This window comes from Perognathus longimembris, chromosome 22 (genome assembly GCF_023159225.1).
Source record: "Perognathus longimembris pacificus isolate PPM17 chromosome 22, ASM2315922v1, whole genome shotgun sequence".
NCBI classification, from domain to species: Eukaryota; Metazoa; Chordata; class Mammalia; order Rodentia; family Heteromyidae; genus Perognathus; species Perognathus longimembris.
In genome coordinates, this window is record NC_063182.1 from 7,219,595 (window position 1) to 7,241,618 (window position 22,024).

A 22,024-nucleotide genomic window follows, 5' to 3' on the forward strand; every position below is an offset into this window, starting at 1 on the left:
ACAGAAAAACACAGGTTCTCTTGAGCTACCAAAATACAGTGCATCCCTTTGCTGACTATTTTAACTCAGTAAGACTCATATCTACTAATTTGGCTCATAACTACTCATCTACAAAACTAGAGATAATATGAATTTATTGTTTAAACAATTAAGCTTGTGACATTTTTGTTAGCAATATAAAAAAGACCAATAACAAAAGCATGTGTTTTCAGTTGACAAATAATCGATGACTTTTATAAGAATGTTATTATATATTGCAAATGCTAAGAAATTTCTCCTTCTCTGAATAGTCACTCTTTCAGAATAAACTCATTGACATCCTTAGATTTTCCCAGTATAATTTTAAGGGGGTTGCCAAAGACATATGATTATTCTTATAGAAAATAAATGGGTCTCTACAGTTTTTCCTTACTGAATTTCTAGATCTCTAATTTACTTAGCTATAAAATTCATCTGCAACATTTTCTGTACCTTTCTAAAAATCTTCAATTACAATTAATACTAGAATAGCAATTGCTCCCAAACACACATGCTGAAATAGAGTACATTAATTTAATAAAAATGTGAAAATTCACACACACACACAATGGCTACAGAAAAAGCCTAAGAAATGAAACCATAGGGTAACTCTACTTCCTATTCAGGGCATCAATTTCTGCAACAATGCATATGACATGCTAAAACCATACAGGAACATGATTAGGCTGATTTTCAAGAAGATTAATTGGGGGGTGTAAACCAGTTTCCTAGGTCAGTGCTTCTGTAGCACATTGAGATTATCTTCTCAAGTAGTATGGTCACTTGTATAAAAACAAATACAAATGATTGACTTAAGGTTACATTTTGACAGGGAAATTTTGTTCACGATCTATGAGTAAGATTAATAGATAAATTTAGGAAAACAATGCTACCCATGAATGCCTGCCAATGCAGTATATTGTTTAGAAGTGAGGCAATAGATTAAGGTAGACTTAAATTATGTTTCAAATGTTTCCTTTTATTATTTGGAAACATAAGCAAGATACTTAACTTCATAAGCCTCAGTTTTCTCATATGTAAAGAATATGCTAATCTCCTTAGGTTGGGAAAAGGCAAAAAGATTGTCTTTTTACTAAATTAGAAATCAGGAAATAAGAACATCAAAACATCAATCTGTACACTTAAACTCTGCACATTTTAATACACATAGTTTACAGAATAATAAAATCAATTCAAACCCCCCAAAAAATAAATATAGATAGACAGGCAGATTTAATTTCAAAAGTTAACTTTAAAAATTACTCAGCTGCCAATTGCTGTAATTCTAGCTACTCAGGAGGCTGAGATCTGAGCATTGATGTTCAAAGACAGCCTGGGCAGGAAAGGCCCTGACACTCCTACCTCTACTTAACCACCAAAAAAACTGGAAATGGTGCTGTGGCTTGAGTGGTAGAATGCTAGCGTTGAGCTGAAGAGCTTGGTGGCAAAAAAAAGAAAAATAACTTCAGAAGTAGGCAATCTAGTGATGACAGTGAGACTCCAGATTCACCAGGGACCGTGTTTTTTTATTCTGTGATGATTGTCTTAGTCCCTTGTTTCTATCATTAAAGTCCTACTGTAAAAGACACACACACATATCTAACGTATCTTCCTAACTACGAAATACACACCTATATACATATATCTGACCACCTATAAAAGGTTTTCCTTTCATCTCAGGTGTTATTTCTAGATCAAGTATGTTTCTTTAAAGCATCCATTCTGCAATAGGTGCATCAATATGTAATTCTTATAGAATGGACCATTGTCTTTTTAAAGAGAACAGGGATGCTAAAGAAGGAGGCAAGGAAGGCATTCCTTAACAGATGAAGCATCTCCCTTTACACAATCTTCTTGGAGACTGAGGGTACCGCTCAGTGATAGCATGCTTGCCTAACATGCCTGAGGCCCACTGGTGATTCTGAGCAGAGGGTGTGGCACATACTTAGACGTGCACACACAGCGTTCTGGAAGATTCCTGCAACATTGGGACATACTTTTCACGGACTGTATTGATCATATACATAGTACTTACTACCAAAAAGACTGAAAACCTAACCTTTTGACTCAGCACAGTTTTGCTATCAATGAAAATGCAGTGCTCCATGTTTCTCAAACTGGGGGAAAAGACAGTTTCACTACTATGCTGTTTCACCTTACTATGTACATACAGTGCAACTTCCTACCTGTGTTAACATGGATGAAACTCAGTGGGAAACACTTTACAATTATTATATCAACTGATACTGATATGGGAATGAAAATAAGTGCACTTGTAGTGTGGAAACTGAGTCACAGCCATCCCGGTGCCTGGCCAGGTGCTGAGGGCTGTTGGTTTGACAGATATCATAGAGTCTAGCCAGGAGCTGGGGAGCTGTGCACCCAGCCCCAAGACCCAGAGGTGAGACAAGCCAGCCTTTGAATTGCAGATGCCCGCCTCCATCGTTTGAGCCAGGACCACCCTGCCTTGAGGAATATGTAGATACCTGGTGTTGGTTAGCCCCGGGCGTGCGGTATTCTTCTCCCTGTATAATGTATGTATAATGTGTAATGTAATGTGTATGTAAATTGCTTTGCTGAGGCTTCATCTCCACCCAACCTGTGACGTTTGTCTTGAAAAGCTTGGTGCCAGCTCTGTTCCAGGCTTTCAGGATTTGGCAATGGGCCAGCCTTCAGACTGCTAGCTTACCAGGAAGGACTCCAATATTGGAACTTTCAAGATGTGGCTTCTCTATTTTCTTGTGACAGGTTTTATATGTGATTTAAGGTATATTTTACTGCACAACACAATTATAGATCACTTTAAAAGAAAATAGCATCCAACAAGATTCATGGTCTGAAGGTAAACTGAAACAAGAGCCAGACAGTCTACCTGTACCAGTTCTTTGCCAGACCAATTATACCTCAGTGTGTTACTGCTCTGCACTTAGCCAAAGGACCAACAATGAATACGAGCATATACAAGGAATTAAAATTGATGTGTAAAATATACTTCCATCTTTATTCCCCATATATATATTCCTGAGCTGTTCCAGAACTAGGAATTATATTTTACTTCACCTTGTCAGGTTTTGAAAGAAGAGATTTACAGATGTTCACCTTATGCCATGGGGAAAAGATAACACAGATCATGCAGACATGCTTCTAGTTATTATGAAACTCCATTATAGGAAGAACAGGAAAACTACTCTAAAGTTAACACAAGAATAAAACATTGTAAAAAAAAAAAACTATTTTAACGATGCAAAAAAGCTAGGTCATTACTACAGTCTCCATTTCCTTCCATTCCTGGACCAAGGGAATGCCTATGCGAATTAGGTATCACTGGTTTCAGAAACTTGAACTCATTTGTCCTAGAACGTCTCAGCAGACACACGTCACACTGGTAGCTCTGAGACAGGGCTTTCCACTGCCTTGGGGCAAGAGGGGAGGGAGGATTGGTTTTTGACACTTGAACTCACTGGTGGCTCTGGAGTCACCATTAAAATCCAAGGAAACCATTCATGTTACTGAATACTGAACCCCAAACTATTGCGGAAGCTCGGCGCTCCCTCTATCTCGTTCCCAGGAATCTGGGGAGACAGGTTTGGAAAGATTGGCTTCAGCGAGTTGACCTCGGTGGCGCCGGTCGCGCCCCGCAGCGCCCCCAGGTGGCGGCCGCCGCGCGCCAGCGTCCCCGCGGGCCCCGCGTCCAGCAGGCGCGCAGGAAACGGGGGGTCGGGCAGCGCGCAGCCGCCCCGCGAGCGCGCCCCGCGCCTCCGGCACAGCCTGCCGGCCACGAAGAGCAGCAGCGCCGCGAGGCCCAGGGCGGCCAGGGCGGCCAGCGCGACGAGCAGCGAGGCGGCCAGGCGGTCGGGCTGCGCGCGCTCGGGCGGCGCGGCGGGCGGCGGCAGGTGGGCCTGCGAGAAGCCGTCGACCAGCAGCACGTGCAGCGCCACGCTGGCCGAGCGCGGCGGCTCGCCATGGTCCTGCACCAGCAGCAGCAGCCGGTGGCGGGGCGCGTCGCGCTCGCTCAGCGGCCGCGCGGTGCGCACCTCGCCATTGTGCGGCGCCACGCCCCACAGCCCGGGCTCCGTGGCCTGCAGCAGCCGGAACGACAGCCAGGCGTTCTGGCCCGAGTCGCGGTCCACCGCCACCACCTTGCTCACCAGGTAGCCCGGCTCGGCCGCCCTGGGCAGCAGCTCGGTGCAGGGCGCAGACGCGTTCTGCGGCGGGTACAGCACCCGGGGCGCGTGGTCGTTGGCGTCCAGCACCTGCACGCGCACCCGCGCCTGGCTGCTGCGCGGGGGCGCGCCTCGGTCGGCGGCGCGCACGCGCAGCTCGAACGCCGGCAGGGCCTCGTAGTCCAGCGGCCTCAGGGCGAACAGCTGCCCGCTGTCGGCGTCGATGGACACGAGCGCCGCCGCGTCGGGCCCGGGCTGCGGCCCGGCCAGCAGCGAGTAGCTCAGCTGCGCGTTGCTGCCCGCGTCCCTGTCGGTGGCGCGCACGCTGCCCAGGGCCAGGGCGGGGCTGTTGTTCTCGCGCACGCGCAGCGTGTAGCAGGCCTGCGTGAACTCCGGGGCGTTGTCGTTCTCGTCGGCCACGCGCACGGCGAGCGTGTGCTGCGTGCGCAGCCGGGGGCTCCCCGCGTCCGTCACGGTGATGGTGATGTTGTACTCCTCTCTCTCCTCCCGGTCCAGCGGCCGCTCCGTCACCAGGGTGTAGAAGTTCTTCCCTGAAGCTTTCAGAAGAAAGGGAAGATCTTCCTCGATGGAAGCCACCACCTTCCCGTTGTCTCCAGAGTCACGATCGGAAACACTGAGCACTGCAACCACCACATCCGCGGAGTTCTCGGGGACCAGGTCTGTGAGCGCGGACACGGTCACCTGCGGCCGGTTGTCATTGATGTCCACCACCTGTAGGATGAGGTTGCATTTCCCTGACAGACCACCTCCATCCGTGGCCTCGATGTCCACTTCATGAGACCTCACCGTTTCAAAGTCTACCCGGTTCCTCAGCCGGATTTCCCCGGTCATCGGATTGACTTCTAACAGATTGCTCGTTTCTTCCGAAGACTTAGAAAGCGTGTACAGTATTCTCCCATTGTCTCCACTGTCTAAGTCCCTGGCGGAGACCGTGGCCACCAAGGAGCCTACCGGACTATTCTCGGGGACTTGCACCGTGTAGACAGGCTGCTGAAATTCAGGGGCGTTGTCGTTGATGTCTCCCACTTCAATGCGGACCTGTGAGGTCCCAGTCCGAGGTGGGGAGCCGCCGTCCAGTGCTGTCAGGGTTAATCTTAGTTCAGGCTCCTGCTCCCGGTCCAGCTCTTTCTCCAGCACCAGCTCGGGGTATTTCCTACCATCGCTGCGATTACGGGTTAGAACACGGAAATGGGAGTTTGGGCTGACTGCATACTTCTGGACACTATTGTTTCCTACGTCCAAGTCCAGAGCATTATTTAGAGGAAATGAATATCCTAGTGGACTATTTTCTGGTATTTTAAAAACCATCTCTCTTTCAGTAAACACAGGAGAATTGTCATTTATGTCTCTCACTCTCAGTTCACCCTGAACTATCTCCAAGGGCTTTGCCATCAGCACTTGGAAATGTAATAGGCAAGGCTCCGTGGGACCGCACAGCTCCTCGCGATCTACTTTCTCATTGATGAGCAAATCTCCAGTTTGTACCTTGAGCTGCAAATGCTCCTTGTTTCCCTGGGAAATTATTCTGGCCCCACGGGTGGACAACTGTGACAATTCCAACCCCAGGTCTTTCCCTAGATTGGCTACGAAGGAGCCTCTCTCCGTTTCTTCCACCACGGAATACGGCCCCAGCTCCGTGCCCACCCCAGACAGGCTCAGGGAAACAAAGAAAATCAGGACTTGCCTTTGCCTCTGATTTGGGATCCATCCATTCTCCATTGCTCTTTCTTGAAATTTTGATCCACAGGAGCTTCTGGTGTTCCCAGGATCCTTGTACTTCGTCCTGCACAGCTGAACGTCAGAACCAAACAGCGAAAAGGCTTTTTAAAAAAAGGTTTTTCACTGGCGTTTGCTCTAACCCACAAGCTTATCCTGTGCTTGTTCCAAGCGCTCCTGTGAGAAACTGGCTGTGATTCCGGAGTTGCAGAGGCGAGTGTTGTATTCCATCTTCTTAACCTGCAGCGCCACCATGCGTTCTCACGGAATTCCTGCATGTTCTGATTTATCAGGACTCAAAATTGTCCAAAATGTAGGGATAGGTTGGTTATGTTAGATAAAACACCGAGTGGTGAGTATAAAGTTGCATAATGTTTCATGGGAAAGAATACAAAGAAAAAAGTATCACCCATATTACTGACTGATGATGTTGAGGGTTTACTTAAATAATTTAATTAGCAGTTGAAGATATGCACTAGAATGTTTTCCAAAGTAACTGCAAGATTTTACTTTATCACCAAAAGGGTATTAGGGTTCTAATATTTTTACCCAACACCGTGTCACTGAATTTTTCATTGGCTTCATCCTCGTGGGTTGCTATGATTTTGATTTGTATTTCACTGAGAAAGTTGATCATCTTTACATGTGTTAAGTAACCACCGACACAGTCCTTTGCAAAAGTTATTCAGATAGTTGTTCATTTTGGTTTGCTTGACTCATCTTTTTTATAATTGAATTGCAAGAGTCCTATATATTCTGCATGGAAAACGGTCCTTCTATTTGGATTCTTGTTCAAGGTTTCCAATTTTGTAATTTGAATTTAACTGCAGGGAAGATTCATGATGTGCAGGGCCGATAATCAGAGGTACAACATATGGTTAGCAAGTGTGATGCTCTGAGTTTGTTCTCTAGCATGTTTCCCCCTCTTCACAAGTTATTTGTGATATTCTTATTAATTGCATGTCTTTATTCATGAGTTTTAGAGGTTTTTTTTAAACTATCTTAAATTCAACATTAAATCCATAAGGCCTACATTTCTACTATAAAGACCTGTATGTACACCTTCCTTTGATCACAGGTGGTGTTTATACAGCAAATACTTTCCTCCCAAGCAGTCAATCTGTGGTAGATGTGTCACCCATGGAAATCTTATAGAATGGAACATTGTCTATTCAAAGATGTTTCCAAATCTGAATGTCACATCATGTGGCAAAAAAAGTCTTCACACACCTCACTGTTAAAGAATTTGTGAAAGGAAGACCTTGTGTTATCTCGGTGGGACAGGACCTTTCCTGGCTACTCTTAGGAGATGTAACTATTAAAAAATAACCAGAGGAATTCATGGGAGGGGATGGGTTGGGGAGATGAGGGAGAATAACAGAAGAGGCACCATCAATCAAGATGTAGCGTACTTATATACTGATTTGTTGAACTGTAACTTCTTTATACAACTACTTAAAGATAATAGAAATATAATTTGAAAATGACCAGAGAAGAAAGCAATGTTTCTGGCTTTAAAGTTGAATAAAGTAGCAACAAGGCAAGCCATGATGGCAGCCTCTAGAAGACAGTAAACAGAAAAACACAGGTTCTCTTGAGCTACCAAAATACAGTGCATCCCTTTGCTGACTATTTTAACTCAGTAAGACTCATATCTACTAATTTGGCTCATAACTACTCATCTACAAAACTAGAGATAATATGAATTTATTGTTTAAACAATTAAGCTTGTGACATTTTTGTTAGCAATATAAAAAAGACCAATAACAAAAGCATGTGTTTTCAGTTGACAAATAATCGATGACTTTTATAAGAATGTTATTATATATTGCAAATGCTAAGAAATTTCTCCTTCTCTGAATAGTCACTCTTTCAGAATAAACTCATTGACATCCTTAGATTTTCCCAGTATAATTTTAAGGGGGTTGCCAAAGACATATGATTATTCTTATAGAAAATAAATGGGTCTCTACAGTTTTTCCTTACTGAATTTCTAGATCTCTAATTTACTTAGCTATAAAATTCATCTGCAACATTTTCTGTACCTTTCTAAAAATCTTCAATTACAATTAATACTAGAATAGCAATTGCTCCCAAACACACATGCTGAAATAGAGTACATTAATTTAATAAAAATGTGAAAATTCACACACACACACAATGGCTACAGAAAAAGCCTAAGAAATGAAACCATAGGGTAACTCTACTTCCTATTCAGGGCATCAATTTCTGCAACAATGCATATGACATGCTAAAACCATACAGGAACATGATTAGGCTGATTTTCAAGAAGATTAATTGGGGGGTGTAAACCAGTTTCCTAGGTCAGTGCTTCTGTAGCACATTGAGATTATCTTCTCAAGTAGTATGGTCACTTGTATAAAAACAAATACAAATGATTGACTTAAGGTTACATTTTGACAGGGAAATTTTGTTCACGATCTATGAGTAAGATTAATAGATAAATTTAGGAAAACAATGCTACCCATGAATGCCTGCCAATGCAGTATATTGTTTAGAAGTGAGGCAATAGATTAAGGTAGACTTAAATTATGTTTCAAATGTTTCCTTTTATTATTTGGAAACATAAGCAAGATACTTAACTTCATAAGCCTCAGTTTTCTCATATGTAAAGAATATGCTAATCTCCTTAGGTTGGGAAAAGGCAAAAAGATTGTCTTTTTACTAAATTAGAAATCAGGAAATAAGAACATCAAAACATCAATCTGTACACTTAAACTCTGCACATTTTAATACACATAGTTTACAGAATAATAAAATCAATTCAAACCCCCCAAAAAATAAATATAGATAGACAGGCAGATTTAATTTCAAAAGTTAACTTTAAAAATTACTCAGCTGCCAATTGCTGTAATTCTAGCTACTCAGGAGGCTGAGATCTGAGCATTGATGTTCAAAGACAGCCTGGGCAGGAAAGGCCCTGACACTCCTACCTCTACTTAACCACCAAAAAAACTGGAAATGGTGCTGTGGCTTGAGTGGTAGAATGCTAGCGTTGAGCTGAAGAGCTTGGTGGCAAAAAAAAGAAAAATAACTTCAGAAGTAGGCAATCTAGTGATGACAGTGAGACTCCAGATTCACCAGGGACCGTGTTTTTTTATTCTGTGATGATTGTCTTAGTCCCTTGTTTCTATCATTAAAGTCCTACTGTAAAAGACACACACACATATCTAACGTATCTTCCTAACTACGAAATACACACCTATATACATATATCTGACCACCTATAAAAGGTTTTCCTTTCATCTCAGGTGTTATTTCTAGATCAAGTATGTTTCTTTAAAGCATCCATTCTGCAATAGGTGCATCAATATGTAATTCTTATAGAATGGACCATTGTCTTTTTAAAGAGAACAGGGATGCTAAAGAAGGAGGCAAGGAAGGCATTCCTTAACAGATGAAGCATCTCCCTTTACACAATCTTCTTGGAGACTGAGGGTACCGCTCAGTGATAGCATGCTTGCCTAACATGCCTGAGGCCCACTGGTGATTCTGAGCAGAGGGTGTGGCACATACTTAGACGTGCACACACAGCGTTCTGGAAGATTCCTGCAACATTGGGACATACTTTTCACGGACTGTATTGATCATATACATAGTACTTACTACCAAAAAGACTGAAAACCTAACCTTTTGACTCAGCACAGTTTTGCTATCAATGAAAATGCAGTGCTCCATGTTTCTCAAACTGGGGGAAAAGACAGTTTCACTACTATGCTGTTTCACCTTACTATGTACATACAGTGCAACTTCCTACCTGTGTTAACATGGATGAAACTCAGTGGGAAACACTTTACAATTATTATATCAACTGATACTGATATGGGAATGAAAATAAGTGCACTTGTAGTGTGGAAACTGAGTCACAGCCATCCCGGTGCCTGGCCAGGTGCTGAGGGCTGTTGGTTTGACAGATATCATAGAGTCTAGCCAGGAGCTGGGGAGCTGTGCACCCAGCCCCAAGACCCAGAGGTGAGACAAGCCAGCCTTTGAATTGCAGATGCCCGCCTCCATCGTTTGAGCCAGGACCACCCTGCCTTGAGGAATATGTAGATACCTGGTGTTGGTTAGCCCCGGGCGTGCGGTATTCTTCTCCCTGTATAATGTATGTATAATGTGTAATGTAATGTGTATGTAAATTGCTTTGCTGAGGCTTCATCTCCACCCAACCTGTGACGTTTGTCTTGAAAAGCTTGGTGCCAGCTCTGTTCCAGGCTTTCAGGATTTGGCAATGGGCCAGCCTTCAGACTGCTAGCTTACCAGGAAGGACTCCAATATTGGAACTTTCAAGATGTGGCTTCTCTATTTTCTTGTGACAGGTTTTATATGTGATTTAAGGTATATTTTACTGCACAACACAATTATAGATCACTTTAAAAGAAAATAGCATCCAACAAGATTCATGGTCTGAAGGTAAACTGAAACAAGAGCCAGACAGTCTACCTGTACCAGTTCTTTGCCAGACCAATTATACCTCAGTGTGTTACTGCTCTGCACTTAGCCAAAGGACCAACAATGAATACGAGCATATACAAGGAATTAAAATTGATGTGTAAAATATACTTCCATCTTTATTCCCCATATATATATTCCTGAGCTGTTCCAGAACTAGGAATTATATTTTACTTCACCTTGTCAGGTTTTGAAAGAAGAGATTTACAGATGTTCACCTTATGCCATGGGGAAAAGATAACACAGATCATGCAGACATGCTTCTAGTTATTATGAAACTCCATTATAGGAAGAACAGGAAAACTACTCTAAAGTTAACACAAGAATAAAACATTGTAAAAAAAAAAAACTATTTTAACGATGCAAAAAAGCTAGGTCATTACTACAGTCTCCATTTCCTTCCATTCCTGGACCAAGGGAATGCCTATGCGAATTAGGTATCACTGGTTTCAGAAACTTGAACTCATTTGTCCTAGAACGTCTCAGCAGACACACGTCACACTGGTAGCTCTGAGACAGGGCTTTCCACTGCCTTGGGGCAAGAGGGGAGGGAGGATTGGTTTTTGACACTTGAACTCACTGGTGGCTCTGGAGTCACCATTAAAATCCAAGGAAACCATTCATGTTACTGAATACTGAACCCCAAACTATTGCGGAAGCTCGGCGCTCCCTCTATCTCGTTCCCAGGAATCTGGGGAGACAGGTTTGGAAAGATTGGCTTCAGCGAGTTGACCTCGGTGGCGCCGGTCGCGCCCCGCAGCGCCCCCAGGTGGCGGCCGCCGCGCGCCAGCGTCCCCGCGGGCCCCGCGTCCAGCAGGCGCGCAGGAAACGGGGGGTCGGGCAGCGCGCAGCCGCCCCGCGAGCGCGCCCCGCGCCTCCGGCACAGCCTGCCGGCCACGAAGAGCAGCAGCGCCGCGAGGCCCAGGGCGGCCAGGGCGGCCAGCGCGACGAGCAGCGAGGCGGCCAGGCGGTCGGGCTGCGCGCGCTCGGGCGGCGCGGCGGGCGGCGGCAGGTGGGCCTGCGAGAAGCCGTCGACCAGCAGCACGTGCAGCGCCACGCTGGCCGAGCGCGGCGGCTCGCCATGGTCCTGCACCAGCAGCAGCAGCCGGTGGCGGGGCGCGTCGCGCTCGCTCAGCGGCCGCGCGGTGCGCACCTCGCCATTGTGCGGCGCCACGCCCCACAGCCCGGGCTCCGTGGCCTGCAGCAGCCGGAACGACAGCCAGGCGTTCTGGCCCGAGTCGCGGTCCACCGCCACCACCTTGCTCACCAGGTAGCCCGGCTCGGCCGCCCTGGGCAGCAGCTCGGTGCAGGGCGCAGACGCGTTCTGCGGCGGGTACAGCACCCGGGGCGCGTGGTCGTTGGCGTCCAGCACCTGCACGCGCACCCGCGCCTGGCTGCTGCGCGGGGGCGCGCCTCGGTCGGCGGCGCGCACGCGCAGCTCGAACGCCGGCAGGGCCTCGTAGTCCAGCGGCCTCAGGGCGAACAGCTGCCCGCTGTCGGCGTCGATGGACACGAGCGCCGCCGCGTCGGGCCCGGGCTGCGGCCCGGCCAGCAGCGAGTAGCTCAGCTGCGCGTTGCTGCCCGCGTCCCTGTCGGTGGCGCGCACGCTGCCCAGGGCCAGGGCGGGGCTGTTGTTCTCGCGCACGCGCAGCGTGTAGCAGGCCTGCGTGAACTCCGGGGCGTTGTCGTTCTCGTCGGCCACGCGCACGGCGAGCGTGTGCTGCGTGCGCAGCCGGGGGCTCCCCGCGTCCGTCACGGTGATGGTGATGTTGTACTCCTCTCTCTCCTCCCGGTCCAGCGGCCGCTCCGTCACCAGGGTGTAGAAGTTCTTCCCTGAAGCTTTCAGAAGAAAGGGAAGATCTTCCTCGATGGAAGCCACCACCTTCCCGTTGTCTCCAGAGTCACGATCGGAAACACTGAGCACTGCAACCACCACATCCGCGGAGTTCTCGGGGACCAGGTCTGTGAGCGCGGACACGGTCACCTGCGGCCGGTTGTCATTGATGTCCACCACCTGTAGGATGAGGTTGCATTTCCCTGACAGACCACCTCCATCCGTGGCCTCGATGTCCACTTCATGAGACCTCACCGTTTCAAAGTCTACCCGGTTCCTCAGCCGGATTTCCCCGGTCATCGGATTGACTTCTAACAGATTGCTCGTTTCTTCCGAAGACTTAGAAAGCGTGTACAGTATTCTCCCATTGTCTCCACTGTCTAAGTCCCTGGCGGAGACCGTGGCCACCAAGGAGCCTACCGGACTATTCTCGGGGACTTGCACCGTGTAGACAGGCTGCTGAAATTCAGGGGCGTTGTCGTTGATGTCTCCCACTTCAATGCGGACCTGTGAGGTCCCAGTCCGAGGTGGGGAGCCGCCGTCCAGTGCTGTCAGGGTTAATCTTAGTTCAGGCTCCTGCTCCCGGTCCAGCTCTTTCTCCAGCACCAGCTCGGGGTATTTCCTACCATCGCTGCGATTACGGGTTAGAACACGGAAATGGGAGTTTGGGCTGACTGCATACTTCTGGACACTATTGTTTCCTACGTCCAAGTCCAGAGCATTATTTAGAGGAAATGAATATCCTAGTGGACTATTTTCTGGTATTTTAAAAACCATCTCTCTTTCAGTAAACACAGGAGAATTGTCATTTATGTCTCTCACTCTCAGTTCACCCTGAACTATCTCCAAGGGCTTTGCCATCAGCACTTGGAAATGTAATAGGCAAGGCTCCGTGGGACCGCACAGCTCCTCGCGATCTACTTTCTCATTGATGAGCAAATCTCCAGTTTGTACCTTGAGCTGCAAATGCTCCTTGTTTCCCTGGGAAATTATTCTGGCCCCACGGGTGGACAACTGTGACAATTCCAACCCCAGGTCTTTCCCTAGATTGGCTACGAAGGAGCCTCTCTCCGTTTCTTCCACCACGGAATACGGCCCCAGCTCCGTGCCCACCCCAGACAGGCTCAGGGAAACAAAGAAAATCAGGACTTGCCTTTGCCTCTGATTTGGGATCCATCCATTCTCCATTGCTCTTTCTTGAAATTTTGATCCACAGGAGCTTCTGGTGTTCCCAGGATCCTTGTACTTCGTCCTGCACAGCTGAACGTCAGAACCAAACAGCGAAAAGGCTTTTTAAAAAAAGGTTTTTCACTGGCGTTTGCTCTAACCCACAAGCTTATCCTGTGCTTGTTCCAAGCGCTCCTGTGAGAAACTGGCTGTGATTCCGGAGTTGCAGAGGCGAGTGTTGTATTCCATCTTCTTAACCTGCAGCGCCACCATGCGTTCTCACGGAATTCCTGCATGTTCTGATTTATCAGGACTCAAAATTGTCCAAAATGTAGGGATAGGTTGGTTATGTTAGATAAAACACCGAGTGGTGAGTATAAAGTTGCATAATGTTTCATGGGAAAGAATACAAAGAAAAAAGTATCACCCATATTACTGACTGATGATGTTGAGGGTTTACTTAAATAATTTAATTAGCAGTTGAAGATATGCACTAGAATGTTTTCCAAAGTAACTGCAAGATTTTACTTTATCACCAAAAGGGTATTAGGGTTCTAATATTTTTACCCAACACCGTGTCACTGAATTTTTCATTGGCTTCATCCTCGTGGGTTGCTATGATTTTGATTTGTATTTCACTGAGAAAGTTGATCATCTTTACATGTGTTAAGTAACCACCGACACAGTCCTTTGCAAAAGTTATTCAGATAGTTGTTCATTTTGGTTTGCTTGACTCATCTTTTTTATAATTGAATTGCAAGAGTCCTATATATTCTGCATGGAAAACGGTCCTTCTATTTGGATTCTTGTTCAAGGTTTCCAATTTTGTAATTTGAATTTAACTGCAGGGAAGATTCATGATGTGCAGGGCCGATAATCAGAGGTACAACATATGGTTAGCAAGTGTGATGCTCTGAGTTTGTTCTCTAGCATGTTTCCCCCTCTTCACAAGTTATTTGTGATATTCTTATTAATTGCATGTCTTTATTCATGAGTTTTAGAGGTTTTTTTTAAACTATCTTAAATTCAACATTAAATCCATAAGGCCTACATTTCTACTATAAAGACCTGTATGTACACCTTCCTTTGATCACAGGTGGTGTTTATACAGCAAATACTTTCCTCCCAAGCAGTCAATCTGTGGTAGATGTGTCACCCATGGAAATCTTATAGAATGGAACATTGTCTATTCAAAGATGTTTCCAAATCTGAATGTCACATCATGTGGCAAAAAAAGTCTTCACACACCTCACTGTTAAAGAATTTGTGAAAGGAAGACCTTGTGTTATCTCGGTGGGACAGGACCTTTCCTGGCTACTCTTAGGAGATGTAACTATTAAAAAATAACCAGAGGAATTCATGGGAGGGGATGGGTTGGGGAGATGAGGGAGAATAACAGAAGAGGCACCATCAATCAAGATGTAGCGTACTTATATACTGATTTGTTGAACTGTAACTTCTTTATACAACTACTTAAAGATAATAGAAATATAATTTGAAAATGACCAGAGAAGAAAGCAATGTTTCTGGCTTTAAAGTTGAATAAAGTAGCAACAAGGCAAGCCATGATGGCAGCCTCTAGAAGACAGTAAACAGAAAAACACAGGTTCTCTTGAGCTACCAAAATACAGTGCATCCCTTTGCTGACTATTTTAACTCAGTAAGACTCATATCTACTAATTTGGCTCATAACTACTCATCTACAAAACTAGAGATAATATGAATTTATTGTTTAAACAATTAAGCTTGTGACATTTTTGTTAGCAATATAAAAAAGACCAATAACAAAAGCATGTGTTTTCAGTTGACAAATAATCGATGACTTTTATAAGAATGTTATTATATATTGCAAATGCTAAGAAATTTCTCCTTCTCTGAATAGTCACTCTTTCAGAATAAACTCATTGACATCCTTAGATTTTCCCAGTATAATTTTAAGGGGGTTGCCAAAGACATATGATTATTCTTATAGAAAATAAATGGGTCTCTACAGTTTTTCCTTACTGAATTTCTAGATCTCTAATTTACTTAGCTATAAAATTCATCTGCAACATTTTCTGTACCTTTCTAAAAATCTTCAATTACAATTAATACTAGAATAGCAATTGCTCCCAAACACACATGCTGAAATAGAGTACATTAATTTAATAAAAATGTGAAAATTCACACACACACACAATGGCTACAGAAAAAGCCTAAGAAATGAAACCATAGGGTAACTCTACTTCCTATTCAGGGCATCAATTTCTGCAACAATGCATATGACATGCTAAAACCATACAGGAACATGATTAGGCTGATTTTCAAGAAGATTAATTGGGGGGTGTAAACCAGTTTCCTAGGTCAGTGCTTCTGTAGCACATTGAGATTATCTTCTCAAGTAGTATGGTCACTTGTATAAAAACAAATACAAATGATTGACTTAAGGTTACATTTTGACAGGGAAATTTTGTTCACGATCTATGAGTAAGATTAATAGATAAATTTAGGAAAACAATGCTACCCATGAATGCCTGCCAATGCAGTATATTGTTTAGAAGTGAGGCAATAGATTAAGGTAGACTTAAATTATGTTTCAAATGTTTCCTTTTATTATTTGGAAACATAAGCAAGATACTTAACTTCATAAGCCTCAGTTTTCTCATATGTAAAGAATATGCTAATCTCCTTAGGTTGGGAAAAGGCAAAAAGATTGTCTTTTTACTAAATTAGAAATCAGGAAATAAGAACATCAAAACATCAATCTGTACACTTAAACTCTGCACATTTTAATACACATAGTTTACAGAATAATAAAATCAATTCAAACCCCCCAAAAAATAAATATAGATAGACAGGCAGATTTAATTTCAAAAGTTAACTTTAAAAATTACTCAGCTGCCAATTGCTGTAATTCTAGCTACTCAGGAGGCTGAGATCTGAGCATTGATGTTCAAAGACAGCCTGGGCAGGAAAGGCCCTGACACTCCTACCTCTACTTAACCACCAAAAAAACTGGAAATGGTGCTGTGGCTTGAGTGGTAGAATGCTAGCGTTGAGCTGAAGAGCTTGGTGGCAAAAAAAAGAAAAATAACTTCAGAAGTAGGCAATCTAGTGATGACAGTGAGACTCCAGATTCACCAGGGACCGTGTTTTTTTATTCTGTGATGATTGTCTTAGTCCCTTGTTTCTATCATTAAAGTCCTACTGTAAAAGACACACACACATATCTAACGTATCTTCCTAACTACGAAATACACACCTATATACATATATCTGACCACCTATAAAAGGTTTTCCTTTCATCTCAGGTGTTATTTCTAGATCAAGTATGTTTCTTTAAAGCATCCATTCTGCAATAGGTGCATCAATATGTAATTCTTATAGAATGGACCATTGTCTTTTTAAAGAGAACAGGGATGCTAAAGAAGGAGGCAAGGAAGGCATTCCTTAACAGATGAAGCATCTCCCTTTACACAATCTTCTTGGAGACTGAGGGTACCGCTCAGTGATAGCATGCTTGCCTAACATGCCTGAGGCCCACTGGTGATTCTGAGCAGAGGGTGTGGCACATACTTAGACGTGCACACACAGCGTTCTGGAAGATTCCTGCAACATTGGGACATACTTTTCACGGACTGTATTGATCATATACATAGTACTTACTACCAAAAAGACTGAAAACCTAACCTTTTGACTCAGCACAGTTTTGCTATCAATGAAAATGCAGTGCTCCATGTTTCTCAAACTGGGGGAAAAGACAGTTTCACTACTATGCTGTTTCACCTTACTATGTACATACAGTGCAACTTCCTACCTGTGTTAACATGGATGAAACTCAGTGGGAAACACTTTACAATTATTATATCAACTGATACTGATATGGGAATGAAAATAAGTGCACTTGTAGTGTGGAAACTGAGTCACAGCCATCCCGGTGCCTGGCCAGGTGCTGAGGGCTGTTGGTTTGACAGATATCATAGAGTCTAGCCAGGAGCTGGGGAGCTGTGCACCCAGCCCCAAGACCCAGAGGTGAGACAAGCCAGCCTTTGAATTGCAGATGCCCGCCTCCATCGTTTGAGCCAGGACCACCCTGCCTTGAGGAATATGTAGATACCTGGTGTTGGTTAGCCCCGGGCGTGCGGTATTCTTCTCCCTGTATAATGTATGTATAATGTGTAATGTAATGTGTATGTAAATTGCTTTGCTGAGGCTTCATCTCCACCCAACCTGTGACGTTTGTCTTGAAAAGCTTGGTGCCAGCTCTGTTCCAGGCTTTCAGGATTTGGCAATGGGCCAGCCTTCAGACTGCTAGCTTACCAGGAAGGACTCCAATATTGGAACTTTCAAGATGTGGCTTCTCTATTTTCTTGTGACAGGTTTTATATGTGATTTAAGGTATATTTTACTGCACAACACAATTATAGATCACTTTAAAAGAAAATAGCATCCAACAAGATTCATGGTCTGAAGGTAAACTGAAACAAGAGCCAGACAGTCTACCTGTACCAGTTCTTTGCCAGACCAATTATACCTCAGTGTGTTACTGCTCTGCACTTAGCCAAAGGACCAACAATGAATACGAGCATATACAAGGAATTAAAATTGATGTGTAAAATATACTTCCATCTTTATTCCCCATATATATATTCCTGAGCTGTTCCAGAACTAGGAATTATATTTTACTTCACCTTGTCAGGTTTTGAAAGAAGAGATTTACAGATGTTCACCTTATGCCATGGGGAAAAGATAACACAGATCATGCAGACATGCTTCTAGTTATTATGAAACTCCATTATAGGAAGAACAGGAAAACTACTCTAAAGTTAACACAAGAATAAAACATTGTAAAAAAAAAAAACTATTTTAACGATGCAAAAAAGCTAGGTCATTACTACAGTCTCCATTTCCTTCCATTCCTGGACCAAGGGAATGCCTATGCGAATTAGGTATCACTGGTTTCAGAAACTTGAACTCATTTGTCCTAGAACGTCTCAGCAGACACACGTCACACTGGTAGCTCTGAGACAGGGCTTTCCACTGCCTTGGGGCAAGAGGGGAGGGAGGATTGGTTTTTGACACTTGAACTCACTGGTGGCTCTGGAGTCACCATTAAAATCCAAGGAAACCATTCATGTTACTGAATACTGAACCCCAAACTATTGCGGAAGCTCGGCGCTCCCTCTATCTCGTTCCCAGGAATCTGGGGAGACAGGTTTGGAAAGATTGGCTTCAGCGAGTTGACCTCGGTGGCGCCGGTCGCGCCCCGCAGCGCCCCCAGGTGGCGGCCGCCGCGCGCCAGCGTCCCCGCGGGCCCCGCGTCCAGCAGGCGCGCAGGAAACGGGGGGTCGGGCAGCGCGCAGCCGCCCCGCGAGCGCGCCCCGCGCCTCCGGCACAGCCTGCCGGCCACGAAGAGCAGCAGCGCCGCGAGGCCCAGGGCGGCCAGGGCGGCCAGCGCGACGAGCAGCGAGGCGGCCAGGCGGTCGGGCTGCGCGCGCTCGGGCGGCGCGGCGGGCGGCGGCAGGTGGGCCTGCGAGAAGCCGTCGACCAGCAGCACGTGCAGCGCCACGCTGGCCGAGCGCGGCGGCTCGCCATGGTCCTGCACCAGCAGCAGCAGCCGGTGGCGGGGCGCGTCGCGCTCGCTCAGCGGCCGCGCGGTGCGCACCTCGCCATTGTGCGGCGCCACGCCCCACAGCCCGGGCTCCGTGGCCTGCAGCAGCCGGAACGACAGCCAGGCGTTCTGGCCCGAGTCGCGGTCCACCGCCACCACCTTGCTCACCAGGTAGCCCGGCTCGGCCGCCCTGGGCAGCAGCTCGGTGCAGGGCGCAGACGCGTTCTGCGGCGGGTACAGCACCCGGGGCGCGTGGTCGTTGGCGTCCAGCACCTGCACGCGCACCCGCGCCTGGCTGCTGCGCGGGGGCGCGCCTCGGTCGGCGGCGCGCACGCGCAGCTCGAACGCCGGCAGGGCCTCGTAGTCCAGCGGCCTCAGGGCGAACAGCTGCCCGCTGTCGGCGTCGATGGACACGAGCGCCGCCGCGTCGGGCCCGGGCTGCGGCCCGGCCAGCAGCGAGTAGCTCAGCTGCGCGTTGCTGCCCGCGTCCCTGTCGGTGGCGCGCACGCTGCCCAGGGCCAGGGCGGGGCTGTTGTTCTCGCGCACGCGCAGCGTGTAGCAGGCCTGCGTGAACTCCGGGGCGTTGTCGTTCTCGTCGGCCACGCGCACGGCGAGCGTGTGCTGCGTGCGCAGCCGGGGGCTCCCCGCGTCCGTCACGGTGATGGTGATGTTGTACTCCTCTCTCTCCTCCCGGTCCAGCGGCCGCTCCGTCACCAGGGTGTAGAAGTTCTTCCCTGAAGCTTTCAGAAGAAAGGGAAGATCTTCCTCGATGGAAGCCACCACCTTCCCGTTGTCTCCAGAGTCACGATCGGAAACACTGAGCACTGCAACCACCACATCCGCGGAGTTCTCGGGGACCAGGTCTGTGAGCGCGGACACGGTCACCTGCGGCCGGTTGTCATTGATGTCCACCACCTGTAGGATGAGGTTGCATTTCCCTGACAGACCACCTCCATCCGTGGCCTCGATGTCCACTTCATGAGACCTCACCGTTTCAAAGTCTACCCGGTTCCTCAGCCGGATTTCCCCGGTCATCGGATTGACTTCTAACAGATTGCTCGTTTCTTCCGAAGACTTAGAAAGCGTGTACAGTATTCTCCCATTGTCTCCACTGTCTAAGTCCCTGGCGGAGACCGTGGCCACCAAGGAGCCTACCGGACTATTCTCGGGGACTTGCACCGTGTAGACAGGCTGCTGAAATTCAGGGGCGTTGTCGTTGATGTCTCCCACTTCAATGCGGACCTGTGAGGTCCCAGTCCGAGGTGGGGAGCCGCCGTCCAGTGCTGTCAGGGTTAATCTTAGTTCAGGCTCCTGCTCCCGGTCCAGCTCTTTCTCCAGCACCAGCTCGGGGTATTTCCTACCATCGCTGCGATTACGGGTTAGAACACGGAAATGGGAGTTTGGGCTGACTGCATACTTCTGGACACTATTGTTTCCTACGTCCAAGTCCAGAGCATTATTTAGAGGAAATGAATATCCTAGTGGACTATTTTCTGGTATTTTAAAAACCATCTCTCTTTCAGTAAACACAGGAGAATTGTCATTTATGTCTCTCACTCTCAGTTCACCCTGAACTATCTCCAAGGGCTTTGCCATCAGCACTTGGAAATGTAATAGGCAAGGCTCCGTGGGACCGCACAGCTCCTCGCGATCTACTTTCTCATTGATGAGCAAATCTCCAGTTTGTACCTTGAGCTGCAAATGCTCCTTGTTTCCCTGGGAAATTATTCTGGCCCCACGGGTGGACAACTGTGACAATTCCAACCCCAGGTCTTTCCCTAGATTGGCTACGAAGGAGCCTCTCTCCGTTTCTTCCACCACGGAATACGGCCCCAGCTCCGTGCCCACCCCAGACAGGCTCAGGGAAACAAAGAAAATCAGGACTTGCCTTTGCCTCTGATTTGGGATCCATCCATTCTCCATTGCTCTTTCTTGAAATTTTGATCCACAGGAGCTTCTGGTGTTCCCAGGATCCTTGTACTTCGTCCTGCACAGCTGAACGTCAGAACCAAACAGCGAAAAGGCTTTTTAAAAAAAGGTTTTTCACTGGCGTTTGCTCTAACCCACAAGCTTATCCTGTGCTTGTTCCAAGCGCTCCTGTGAGAAACTGGCTGTGATTCCGGAGTTGCAGAGGCGAGTGTTGTATTCCATCTTCTTAACCTGCAGCGCCACCATGCGTTCTCACGGAATTCCTGCATGTTCTGATTTATCAGGACTCAAAATTGTCCAAAATGTAGGGATAGGTTGGTTATGTTAGATAAAACACCGAGTGGTGAGTATAAAGTTGCATAATGTTTCATGGGAAAGAATACAAAGAAAAAAGTATCACCCATATTACTGACTGATGATGTTGAGGGTTTACTTAAATAATTTAATTAGCAGTTGAAGATATGCACTAGAATGTTTTCCAAAGTAACTGCAAGATTTTACTTTATCACCAAAAGGGTATTAGGGTTCTAATATTTTTACCCAACACCGTGTCACTGAATTTTTCATTGGCTTCATCCTCGTGGGTTGCTATGATTTTGATTTGTATTTCACTGAGAAAGTTGATCATCTTTACATGTGTTAAGTAACCACCGACACAGTCCTTTGCAAAAGTTATTCAGATAGTTGTTCATTTTGGTTTGCTTGACTCATCTTTTTTATAATTGAATTGCAAGAGTCCTATATATTCTGCATGGAAAACGGTCCTTCTATTTGGATTCTTGTTCAAGGTTTCCAATTTTGTAATTTGAATTTAACTGCAGGGAAGATTCATGATGTGCAGGGCCGATAATCAGAGGTACAACATATGGTTAGCAAGTGTGATGCTCTGAGTTTGTTCTCTAGCATGTTTCCCCCTCTTCACAAGTTATTTGTGATATTCTTATTAATTGCATGTCTTTATTCATGAGTTTTAGAGGTTTTTTTTAAACTATCTTAAATTCAACATTAAATCCATAAGGCCTACATTTCTACTATAAAGACCTGTATGTACACCTTCCTTTGATCACAGGTGGTGTTTATACAGCAAATACTTTCCTCCCAAGCAGTCAATCT

General features: G+C 46.1%; 3 protein-coding genes across 3 annotated transcripts; all 3 read right to left on the bottom strand.

The window, feature by feature from the left end:
• Positions 1–3,295: 3,295 nt before the first annotated feature.
• Positions 3,296–6,007, bottom strand: LOC125339867 (protocadherin beta-16-like). Its single transcript, XM_048331168.1, has one exon. The coding sequence runs from the start codon at positions 5,919–5,921 to the stop codon at positions 3,525–3,527; it is 2,397 nt and encodes a 798-aa protein (XP_048187125.1). The 5' UTR covers positions 5,922–6,007; the 3' UTR covers positions 3,296–3,524.
• Positions 6,008–10,787: 4,780 nt separating this feature from the next.
• Positions 10,788–13,499, bottom strand: LOC125340039 (protocadherin beta-16-like). The gene has a single exon (XM_048331437.1). It carries the CDS (start codon positions 13,411–13,413, stop codon positions 11,017–11,019), a length of 2,397 nt encoding a protein of 798 aa, XP_048187394.1. The 5' UTR covers positions 13,414–13,499; the 3' UTR covers positions 10,788–11,016.
• Positions 13,500–18,279: 4,780 nt separating this feature from the next.
• On the bottom strand, positions 18,280–20,991 carry LOC125340038 (protocadherin beta-16-like). The gene has a single exon (XM_048331436.1). The coding sequence runs from the start codon at positions 20,903–20,905 to the stop codon at positions 18,509–18,511; it is 2,397 nt and encodes a 798-aa protein (XP_048187393.1). The 5' UTR covers positions 20,906–20,991; the 3' UTR covers positions 18,280–18,508.
• Positions 20,992–22,024: the final 1,033 nt, after the last annotated feature.